The sequence below is a fragment of the Cheilinus undulatus genome, linkage group 3 (genome assembly GCF_018320785.1).
Source record: "Cheilinus undulatus linkage group 3, ASM1832078v1, whole genome shotgun sequence".
In the NCBI taxonomy this organism is placed as follows: domain Eukaryota; kingdom Metazoa; phylum Chordata; class Actinopteri; order Labriformes; family Labridae; genus Cheilinus; species Cheilinus undulatus.
This window is the reverse complement of record NC_054867.1, coordinates 25700689-25713194: the sequence shown is the minus strand read 5'-3', so window position 1 is coordinate 25713194 and position 12506 is coordinate 25700689. Positions and strand designations below refer to the sequence as shown.

The following is a 12506-nucleotide window of genomic DNA, read 5'->3' as shown; positions in this document are numbered from 1 at the left end:
TGATTCTATCAGCTGTTTCTACTGCTGTGACACCTTTGCAAGTTTAAGTATCATTACCAATAAATATCTCATGTTGCACCATCTTGAACTGCTGTAAGTAAAGTAAGAACTGTGTCCATGACTGTATAGGTATAGTCTGACCTGGTAATGTCAAATCCTCACTTCTATGTTGCATGCTTTCTTCAGTCTACTCGATTTTTCACGACTTCTAAAGGCACGATCACAAGGCAGTGTCAGTATCACACACTGCCTTGAAGTTGTGTCACAGGCCACTGACTCATCAGTGTCCCAGTGTTCGCTGAATCTGTAATCTAATCGCAGACTGAAATTCAATTCACTTTATGGTGATTCACCACAGCGACTGAACCAAGGGCCGTCTGGAGACACACTTTTGTTTCATAACACAGGCCTCCGGTGTCAAATTGCAAAAACAACCTTGTAACTGCTGGTTACAGGAGAAGAGCATAGAGATACCCTGCAATTTTTATTATTCTCTTATCGAGCTCTCTGTGGGCCAAACATTCTGAATGAGTTTGACGTAAGCAAAGGAATTTTGCTTCTCTCTGGTGGAATCTACTTCAACTGTTAAGCTTGCATGTTTTTGTCAGTAAAATATCAGGTTTGGAAGCAGAAAACAACCCAAAGTGCCACACTTTCAGTTGATAATCATTTTATTTTCTTTAGAAAAAGAAACTATCACAACTTCATTTGGTTACTGTACAGTTTCTCTTCTCATAGTCACTCGGTCTGATAACAGGTTGTGATTTCATGCTGGAACACCAAACACCCTCCTAATAACGCACACCACTAGTACAACTTGACAGTACACAACTTTCTCTTTCTCCTCTTTTTTGCATTTTACATCCTCTGATATTCTGGACTGTGTAGCATTAGAAACCACTTCTATAAAAAATGGAGACAGAGTAGAAATCCCTGACACTTTCACTTCGAGGGACGACAGAAAGAACTCTTTGAGCGGTGTGGTCCTTACAACGTGCACCTGACTGTGAGACTGTGTGGGTTTGTAGGCTATGGACAGCACCATAATTCACTTTATATGTGTGAGATTAAGAGGTTCCCTGCCCTACATGAGACGAGAGTTAGAAGAACGAGAGAGAGAAAGAGATGGTGGGGGAGGAGAGAGAATCTAGGTCAGATTGTGGAGCATGCAGACCCCCTTTGCAGGAGAACTCGTACATGCATTCTCTCGCTGTTCGTGGACAGAACTGCATGCATGTTCATCCACTGTCAGGAAAGTAAGTGGAACACAGTTAATAGAAGATTTAGGGATGTATCAAGTATGTCTCCCTGAGAAACACTTCCTTCAGTACCGTAAAAAAAACTCCTTTGTCACTGGCCCATCCTGTCGACTCAACATGGCTCATTATGAGCCCTTTTTTTCCCTGTCACTTAAATCTTCCCGTTCTTCATCTAGGATTATTGGACACTCACAGCAGCCAAAACGGGGCATGAGCAGGTGACAAACAAAGTTAAACTTCCAAAAAAAAAACCTTTCAAACCCATGTGTGTGCACAATTGCTTGCTCCATATTGACATGTCCAGGCTCTAAAGTACTGAGTGTGACGTTGACACCTTAGTGACAGCTCAAGTGGTGCTACCACCGGCCTTTACACTCAAACAGTGGAGCTGGGTGGACTGGGAGGCTGTAAATAGGCTGTTCTGCTGCCTCTAGATGTCTCCAACAGCAGCACCAGAAAGCTAAAGCACACACATGAACGTCACATATTGAGCTGACATGCAAGCACCAGGGGTTTAGGAAAGAGAGAAAACAGGTGCAGTTAAAAAAGACAAAGAAGTAGAACCTTATTGCTTAAAAGTGTCCTAATTCACTACATAATGCCTATCCCTGTGTTAGGGTATTTCTGCTGTATATATGAGGAACAAGTGTGTCAGTGCGTGCAGGGCCAAAAAACTAAAGCATGATTCTTGTATTAAATTATGTTGGCTGAAAAATCTTTGCAAGCTTTATCTGACTTGATAAAAGTAATCTCTGTAGCCCTTTTCAAGTTTCACTCATAAAAACGCCTCCAAAAGAAGGTTAGCATCCTAAGAAAGAGTGTCAAGTGAGGCAAGTGACAGTGCAGGTGTGCTTGTGTGTGTTATTAAAACACGTGAGAACAAATGCAGGTTAGAAACCATTGCTCATTTATCAAGCTGTCCACTCACACAAGAAAGTTTTGAAAAGCATTATCTAAACCAAATGTATCAATGGCTGTATACAGAAACTCCACAGCCGCTCAAGGAAATCCTCTGTATAAAAACTTTTTTTAGATTGTTTCATTTATTGTCTCTCTCTTTTTCTCTGTTCAGCTAATATTAAAAACCAGGAACTGGGGGTGTCGACACCTCGCAGTAGAAAACAAATAAAAGAACAACCAAACAAGATTTAAAACCTAGGCTCCACTTCCTCCTGTGCGCTGACTCCTCCTGAGGAGTGCAGAGGAGGAGGAAGTGGAAGAAGAGAGGAGTTCAAAGGTCTCTCTCTCCCTCTTTCTAAGAGACAAGTTTGGGTAGGACCGTGCGCAGAGGTATGGCCTCCTCAGAATTTCCCATCATGTTGCTCCTCAGTTTGTTGTTGGCCACTGTGGTGCCTAGACCCGGCCCCCCTTTGGCCAGGATAGAGGGGAAAGAGGTACTGTGGTGCTCTGGGAGCCGTTTCACTGTGGCCCCTTGGCTCTTATCAGTCCCAGGTAGGGGCTTTGGTAGGCGCCTGTACAGCCATGGGTGTCTGAGGGCCTGGCTGGGTGTGAGACGAGACGAGGGGTCCCAGTCCAAACACTTCTTAATGAAGTCAGTAAAGGTGGGGTCCTCGCAGCCCTTGAGCGCAGCGCTCCACTCCTTGCTGCCTGGAGGACCTCTCATCTTGCCGCGACGGGAGCGAGACCCCGTCAGCACAGTGGCCCCCGTGGGCAGTGTGTTGGCACCGCAGTAGCGCGGATGGCCCTTGGAGTTGATGAAGTTCTTTGCCCTCTTGGCCTGCTCCAGAACCTTCTGAGGAGGCATGCCAAGAAGCTCCATGACACAGGCCAGCTGATCACCCTCATCCTCACCAGGGAACAGAGGGTAGCCAGTCAGCAGCTCAGCCAGGATGCAGCCGAAGCTCCACATGTCAATGGGAAGGCCATAACGTGAACCAAGGATCACCTCTGGGGCCCGATAGAAACGAGACTGGATGTAGGTGTAGACCCGCTGGTGCTCAAAACAACTGGAGCCGAAGTCAATCACCTGAGAGGAAAAGCAGAGAACAGAATTTAAAGAGTCATCATCATATATAAAAAGCTTGTTACATAGAGCTTCATCACTTTTCACAGATTTCTCTCAAATGTGCTACGTGCTTTACCTTAATGCCACTGCGTCCCTGCTGTTTGAGCAGGATGTTCTCAGGCTTGAGGTCACAGTGGATAATTCTGTGCCGGTTCAGGGCCTCCAGGCACTGAAGGATGGAGTGTGCAAACTTTCTGACCAGTGGCAAGCTGAAGCCCTGGAACTTGTTGCGCTTGATGAGCTCGTACAGGTTCATGCTCAGAAGCTCAAAAGTCATACAGATGTGGTTTCGGAAGGTGAAGTTTTCAAGCATGTGCACGACATTCATGGTGCCATTACGATCCTGCTTTCGCAGATGCTCTAGGATGCGGATCTCCTCCTGTGCCTGTCGGTGGAATCGCTTCTCATTACGCACCATTTTTAGAGCCAGATGCTGCTGTAGCTTGTGGTCATATACCTTGGCCACCTGTCCGAAGCTCCCTTTACCAATAATCTAAAGAGAGCAAAGAGAGGGAGAATAAAACTGGGTGAGCTACAGAAGACAAGCTTGGAAAAACTTCACAATATCACTAGCCAAGTGTCTGACCTTCAGGAACTCGTAGCGATACGCCAGATGGTCATGAGGGACATGAATGTATCCCCCCTGCTCATCATCATAGCCGCAGTTATTGCTGCCCCCGACGACAGCAGGCCTCTTCTTGGCATTGGGTCCCACAAAGTAGACGTCAGGATAGGAGTGGATTTCTGTGTGCTCCAGGGTGGTCAGCTGAGAACGATACAACCTGAGTGCCTGGTCAGGACTGAGAGGGCCACACAGCTTCCCGCCATTCCCTCCGTTACTGACTCCATGTGGGCCTGAGGATTCACTGGAGCCTTTACTGGATTCAGTGCTGTGGGAAACAAAGAGGACAGAAACATGGTGAAAAATTGTTCTTTCAGACTCTTAATATGATGTTCTTTAACTGACTTTGTCCATCTCACCTGTCTACACTGTGCTCCTTGGACAGGCTGGAGACGGGGGCGGGTTTACTGGGCGTCTGATCAGTGGTCCCGCTGTTCTGAGTTGTTGCTGTTGTTATGGCATTGATCTTTCGGTTGTTGGTGGAGTCTTCATATAGGTACTTGACCTTCAGCTGGCTGCCTCGCACAGTTACCTGATCCCTCATTACTGCCTTGTTACTGACAACCTGTTAAAGAAGAAGAGACACAGAAGAAGAGACACAAAGAAAACTTTTAGAAAACCCATTCAGTAAAATCTTCATGCATTAGTAAGAACAGGGTGTGCATGTTGGTTTTCATCAGCTCCTCAGCTAAATCATTTGCATATCCTTCTTTTTGAGCTTTTAATAAATATGTTTCTATCATAGTTGTGCGATTAATATTCAGTGCTGGAAGTTAGTCTTCCCTCTGTGATTCAGTCAAAAAATATACTTTTACGATCTGTTCCCACAGTGCATCTTGAAACAGGTAAAAGGGGTTTCAGGTATGTTGCTCCTGCAGCCTTGAATCAGCTACAAGACCTTTTGTCTGGAGGAGCTGGTCTCCAAATCTTTTTGAAGGTTGATTGAAGGCACAAGAGAAAGATGAATCAGGTTGTATACAGGTATGAAATTTTTGGGGTAATTTTTTGGTAAGTAAAGTAAAGAAGTGGCACAAATTTGGAAATATGTAAGGGAACTCTTTGGGCATTTATCCTGGAAAACACTTAAGAAGATCTTGGAATTAATTACATGATAAAGAGCAGAAAGTTAACTAGTTATCAGATGCAGCACATGTTTTTTCTTTGTTCAGAACTGACTTCAGATTTCTAAGCAGCAGGACATTGCAGTAATGCAGAAAGCAGCGGGTAGACCAGTTTAACTGGAAATACAGATAACAGAAGGCTCACCCCCAACCATAACGTATGCAAAATGACCTACATTGCAACCTTCTTTTTTGTTTGGTACCTTTTATCATTTAGGTAATAGGTGTCACAAAACCTCATCATTTCAGTAATGGATCTGGGTGTTGAGTCAAGCAGTAGTAATGAAGGTTTTTGTCACTGTTTTTTAACATCATTAGAAAGACTAGGATCATTTCAAATGGGGTTAAATACAACTGATAGCAGTGGCTGGTCTCTGTCAAATGAAGATTAGCACAAACGTAACACACAGAACAGGGATTATATCCTGATATGTACCTGCACAGACTAATCACTGCACACTTGGTGCAAATTTTTCTACATATTTGCCTACACAATTAGGTAACCTATTTTAGCCTTGGTGAGTTTCATAAGAGCTCCTGAGTCTCGGCGGCCAGAGGACAGTTTCAATTCAGCAACCCCAGCAATTCATTCCTCCTTCATCTCTGTCTCTTCCTCTTTTCTCTCACTTATGAGTGGTAAGAACCTTTCTCAGAATAATCAGCACAAGGGAAATGACAGTCATTAAAGTAAGATTATGCTCTTAAACTATACAGGCAGTGCTGCTGTTGATAAGACACACTGACATAAACTCAGCTATAAACAGACAGAGCAGAGGAGGCCTATTTACTGTCTTTTTACATGAACAATTTACAGGCAGTGTGGTTTTACCCATGTGAGCAAGGAGGACTTTTAGATCTAATGTTTTCTTTTGACCCTGTTCACAGTGTTGACTCACAGCTGAGCAGGTCAGCTGATAAAGACAACACAACAAGGAAAAGTGTATCAAAAGTGGGTGTTGACATGTTCCACTGAAAGAGGACTCTGCTCAGAGTGTGTTTGCGTTATAAGTTGGGAATCCTAAAATAGAGCAGGAATGCAGGATAGGCTTCCATACATGTAACCATATAGTCTTAACTTGTTAGAGGAGCCCTACTGCTGACCCAGGGTCCCGTGCAGCTGTTGTACCAAAGCTGCACTACAAACAGTGAATGTCATTGATTGAGCCCCTTCACCCACAGAGGCTCATAAAAATCAAAGCTTTCTACATAGGGAGCACCAACTGTGATTGATTACTGATTGACAGGGCAGGGGAAAGCAATTAGAGAAGTAACCAGTGACTACAATGTGAACGTGAATATCTTTTACCACCAAGTGATACTGAGGGCAGAGTCCTCTGGGTGCAAATCTGTGTAGTGCAACAGATGGAGAAGAGCTAATCTCTTTGCGTTCAGAGAAACACATAAGTATGCTTTCCTCCTTGCTTGGAACACACATTGACAGAGTTGCACAAGGCAACACATGTAGACCTTTGCCACTTGCACACATCAGCAAATCATGGTCATTCAGAGATTAAAGCTGGGTCGCAGACAACAAAAAAATTGATGTTTGCAGTTTGGGCAAAGCAGCCCCCTCCCTCACTCATTAAGGTTATATCGTGACAGAGAAAAAATGCTGCTGTGATTTATTTTATTAGTTTGTCCCTTCCACTAAAAAGAACAGGGACACCCAGTTTATCACTTTAGTAGAGCACAAGGCAAATGTGCTCGCACTTTATGACAAGCTGAACTGGGGCAAGCTACTGTCTGTCACGTTCAACAGAGGATATTACCTCTGTGAGCGTGACACAAAATACAAAGGGAAAGAGGCAGGACTAGAATAGAAAACTAGGCCTAACCTCTGTGTGATGGTGGATTACACAGGATAGAAGAAGGGGAGTGGAGAGAGGGGAATGTTGATTGGTGATTTTGTTTGTGGGTCACATTTTCAAGCCCAATAAATCTTTAGAATATATCAAACCAGTCTTTTTCCTGTATATGTGTGGGAGGATGTGGAGTGGCATTGTCTGTGCATGTGCATTTTCTGCCAAAGGCGTTTTTCAAAGAGGCAACCCAGCGGAAAGGTACCCCACAAGAACTACAACGGGATTTTTAAAGTGTTAAGAAGTCGATTTTAACTCCTTAACATGTTAAAATATTTCTTAATCTTAAAGCCTATATTAAGCTTTTTCTTTCTGGCTAACCATCAACAACAAACACAACCATACAATTATATATGGGTCAGTCTGCTAAAACCAAAGAAATCTGTTCTGTCATCCAGAGTTACTGTTTTTTCTATAAATATACCTTCATGGAGACCTGCATTTCTAAAATTGTTTCTGAAAGGTTCTTCTGGCAAGCCTCTTGTCTCTGCAGACGTGGACAGTAATAAATGAAGACTACACAGCATGTCAAATTCCTAGAAATCACTTAATTTACATACTGCAATCAGTGAAATTCACAGTTTTTCCATGTGCAAACTGCAAGAGGCCAAAAAGCAGTTTATCTCTGTCCGATCATTGTACTTGTGCTAACTGGCGACATAAAATGGCTTTACAGTCAGGAGCTGGAAGTCACATCCTCATAGCCCCTTAGGCCATCGGTCAATATTACTCACATGATCACGTGTCGCTCTTATAGAGGGTTATAAACAAAAGGACTGTTTTACAGAGGTTGGAGATAAGACAAGAGATAAGCCTCCAAACCTGCAAAGCCAAACCAAAGGAGTAAAAGAAAGGTACGATGGGGATGAATGGGAACAGGCTGAGTGTGGGATATCTCTGAGGAACAGGATGTCTGGAGACAGAGCGTGCTTCAGCACAGGAAATACAGCTTTACTGACTCTGTGCATGTGTGTGTGTGTGAATACTTACTGTGTGTTTGGGCATAGGGGGCAGCCCAGACGGACTGTTTGTATCTGCTTCGTCTTTCAGGATGTGGTCCGTCCTCATGTAAGAGTCATACAGACCGTCTCCATGGCGTGCTGAAGGAGAGGAGATGAACAGATAAATCAGTGAAACTGTGGAATCATCAAAAATGCAACACTGATGTGTCCAGGGACAGAGGCAGAGGATGACGTCAGGAGGGAATGTCCACTGGATGCTACTTAATCTTCATGCAGGGGCAGACAATCCCTTTATTTGTTCCAACCTGGTACCAGGTCCCATTGATTATTTCATCAATCAGCCCAGATGTCCTGATGACTATGTTCAACGTAATTAGCATGGTCAAGCAAATCCACAAAACAAACTATAGCAGGACAGCATCAAAATACAAGTACTCCGCAGCTGTACTCCCATGAAATGTTTTTTTAAGCAGAGGCATAAATTATAGCTATTGTGTCCAAGACTTTGCATTCATGGCTAGCTCTCCAACCTGACCAGCTTAGATAGGGCTTAGGGTCCCAGATCGCTAGCGCTGCAAGTGGTATTATTGGCCTAATAGGGGTAACAGATGCCTCTGTGACGACAGCATCTTTCCGTCTATCCATCTGTCCACTCTGCCCTGGTCATTTAGTGCACACACCAGGTGTGCTCAGAAATAGAGCCCATGTGGACGGATGTGGGTGCTTGTCATTTTATAGTGCCAAGTGTGTGTGTGGGTGCTCACCTCCATGGCATCAAGCCACACACACCTAAAACCGAGATGATAGCAGAGGAGTAGGGGGGACCAGAGCATGTGGGACTGAAAGAGAAAGGCTGCTACTCAAATGACAAACCTCCATCAGCCGGCTGTTCAGCTCAACAGTCGTTTAACGTACCCACAGGTCGCCGGTTCATAGAAGTGGGTCTCTTGTATTAATGACTGAAATGCGGCTGAGTAGTAGCCTGTTAACGTAAGCCATTTACAGAGCTATTGTGTTGGGATAGCTCATTAGTACAGAGCTTAGAACTGTAGCAGCCCTTGAGAATGGTGTAACCATGTGCAGGTGCGTCAGAGCCCTTGTCCCCAGCTCGTCAACAGAGCAGCTCCGGGACAGATTAGACCTGCTGCCTGGATACTGATGCATTAGACCTGCACAGCACAGCAAACACAGGCATTAGGTCTCCACTCACACAATATTAGCAAGCACAGACCCCATTAGTCGTCTGGCTGCAAACTTCTAGTCACTCAGTGGGGGCTCTGCACTCTCTGTACTGCATCTGATTAATGTTGTACAAGCAAACTTCCCCAGGCAGAAAATTAAACAGAGCCCAAACTTCAGCGTAACCAAACATCAAGGCTAAATGTCCTGCTGGCATAAAGCTCTCCACACTGTGATAACCCCCCCCTTTGCATAGCAAAGGGCAGAGGACAAGGTTCAAGCAAACAGAAATACAGTTGATCATGTGGCATAAAACGTGTGAGTGGGAGTGTAGTAAAGACCCACTTTTTGTCCTCCTCTTCCTGGTATACTGAACAAAGTGTCCCCTTACAGTGAGTCCAATGTACAGCAGAGGGAACATATGACTGAGGGCCATGCATTTAATCCTATTGTACATGTGTATTTAAATCAAACTAATTTTACCAACACACAAGTGAAAACAGAGATGAAGTTAGAGCAAATACACAAAACTATAAAACAATGACATCATGGAATAAACAGCAGTTTGAAGACTCCCTGGCACAAACATTGAGGCTTATCAGGCTGTGATAAGACAATAAATGCTTAACAGATAGACATAAAAACAGAGCAGAGCTTCCTGCTTTTTTTTCTTGAGAACAGTCTCAAGACTCGTGATTGATAAGGACTTTAAAACCAAAACAAAACATGTTTACAACCCGCATCTTGGGAAATAACCAAGCAGCTACATCTGTCCATTTTCTGTCCACAGGCTGACACGACGTGACATTCAACCCGAGAAAGACTTTGTCAAAGACATTTTAGACACACGATATTTATGGAAATGCCACCAGTTGAAAGAGGATGAAACCAATGCCTCGAAAACTAGCCTGGCTGCCATGTTGGCATTTTTCACTTTAACCCTGACTACGCACTTAAACCAAAATACACCAAAAACATTATGACTGCATTAAAGAAACAAAGAAGAGACAGAGGTTTGCAACACTTTTAGTTACCTGTTGCTATTGGGCCCTCTGGTTTTCTGCTTATTATCATCATGATTGCGATTAATATTTGATGCCAGCATCCGAAGTGAAAAAATCCTCAAAAATTGAAAACAAACAAAGTCACGTAGCAAACTTATCTAAAAGCATTTAAAACTTTTCGAAATTAAAAACAAGTTCAGTCCGACAACTCTGAAGATGGAATTTCGGTAAAACCAGAAACCAAAACCAAAGTTTTTCTCCTTGTGGTTAGCTAGCGCTTCTCTTTACTTAACAGTGATTTATCCTTTTTTGATAAAACCAGACAGTTGTGTGTATTCAGCGTGCAGCTCTCTCACTCGCCCTGGCTAACATTAGCCTTGGCTGCTGTTTGAAAAACCTGAGCAGGCGGTGGGGGGTCGTTTCCCTCAGCTAGCTAGCCAGCTAGCTTGCACAGCCACAAAAACACTCGCCCGACCGTGAGCCGCTCCCTCTTTTAAAAATAGTTTGAGTCCAAATATTACAGGTTGGTGGTCTGACCCGTGTGTCCCTCGCCTTTCTCTGTCGGTGCAGTGAATTTATCCAGAGCACCATTCCCGTGCTTAGTCCCTGAGAGCCGACTTTGTAGTTAGCAATGCTAGCACTCGTTGAACCCCCAGGATTGTGTCCTCCTTCGGGACAGCTTGGGGCTGCTTCGCTCTTCTCCGGGGGTGGTTAGCCCAGATAGGCTAACTCGCTAGCTTTGTTCAAGTCCCATGTTTCCGGCGCAAACAAAGCTCCTTCGCAGAAAAAGCTTCACCTGTACTCAGTGCAACAAAGCGGCGGTGTTTAATCCTTCTCCTCTGTGGTCCGAGTATCTTATTCGACGCAGCTGTGTGTTGTTGCTAAGGGCGTCTTCACTGAGCCTGGAGTCAGCAGCACTTAGGGGGGAGGGAGCCGGGCGGTGCTTAGCGTGCACAGACACAACAGGCAGAGGGGCGCCACACAGTGGCCAAATGAGACACTGCATGGTGGAAGTATTGACTAGCACTGAAAATCACCAAATTTAAAAAGTAGTCAACGAATTTCTGATGTGAAAAGTCTTTCTGGCTCTTTAGCCACCAAAGGTTATTTGAAATAGCTATGACAAATTACTCAATCCAGGATGGTGTTAATCTGTATTTAAAAGGACTTTATCCATAACATTATGAAAATTAAGAGCACAGAGAAATCAAAGTTACATAGTTATCTCAGACTTTCTGTGGTTAATTGCAATTAATCCCACCCTTTTTTAATCACATTTTAAGATTCTACTATTATGCAGTTTGAACTGTCATTTTAGATTTTTTTTTCAGCTGTTTCAATAAATGTAAATAGTGTCCCATTTGAATACAGACCTGCTCTTATAGGTAGATCAGAGATTAAGTTTTGATATGAATCTAACTATAGAAAAAGGAACTTGTTATGAATTGAAAAGGAAATAATAGGACAATAACAAGGTAAATGTTTGATAACACAAGTTGCAGGTGACTTCTGACTTGTCCACTGAGCTGTCTGTGAGGTTTTTAAAGTGAAATCAGACATTTAGGAGCAGTAGTGAACTTATTTAACATCACTGTAGCTGCAGAGAGACCAAAGAGTGGGGACAATAAATGATGTGACTGATTGTGATTTAAAAAAAAAAATTGTGCACTAATTGTGGACCTTAATTGATCTCAATTGACTTGATTAATCTTGACAGCCCTAAAATAACATAAATTGCTATTCTTATTAATTATGTTTCACAAAGCCTTTGAAAATTATTTTCAGTTTATATGGTCAGCCAAGTACAACTGGATCTTTTAACTTATTTTTTTTTCAACTGATCTGGCAAGTTCACAAACTTGAATTTTATTCACCTTTTTTTTCTTTTCTTTTTTTTTCTTTTTTTTTAATAGAAAAGTCACTTGGTTTCTTAGCCTTCTTGATTTTTAGTTAGGTTACAATAAATAAATGTCTCTTGTGGTGAAGTGCATTTTAATGTCATTTACTCTCCTTTTTTAAAAGCACATGGGTAAGCAATGAATGCATAAATAATGAAACAAATGACCAGCTGAAGCCCATAAGCTAATAAGCATTCAGATCCTCAAGCTCACATAGTGCTGGTGGTCATTCACTTTGCAAACCATGAAGGCTGAAAGGTGGCCTGAAACTGGAGAGGGTCTGCAGATATAAGCAAGGGGACAGATATAGCTCAGGGCAGGCTGGAGGACAGACAGAGGGAGACCGGGCAGGCATGAGGAGGGCTAAATTCAGACAGTGATACATACTGGGCAGAGGGTGATGCTAATCTTAGCTCTTTCTCAGAGGTGAGAAGAGGGGTCTGTCTATATTTGTTGCCATAAATAAGCATACTGACACAGTTTCGGGTGGACCCCCTGGGCAGCAGCCGACCCTTAAGGCCAGCTTGGCTGTGCTGATTATTCTTAGATGGTGGTGTATAGAGAGGGTGACAATAT

The 12506-nt window shown here is 43.4% G+C and overlaps 1 protein-coding gene across 1 annotated transcript; it reads right to left on the bottom strand.

Annotated features, from left to right (window-relative positions):
* Positions 1-653: 653 nt before the first annotated feature.
* On the bottom strand, positions 654-10953 carry dyrk3 (dual specificity tyrosine phosphorylation regulated kinase 3). The gene is made up of 6 exons (XM_041782615.1): positions 10063-10953; positions 7878-7987; positions 4267-4472; positions 3872-4175; positions 3362-3778; positions 654-3246 (listed from the first exon to the last, which is right to left on the bottom strand). The coding sequence occupies exons 1-6, from the start codon at positions 10103-10105 to the stop codon at positions 2515-2517; spliced, it is 1812 nt and encodes a 603-aa protein (XP_041638549.1). The 5' UTR covers positions 10106-10953; the 3' UTR covers positions 654-2514.
* Positions 10954-12506: the final 1553 nt, after the last annotated feature.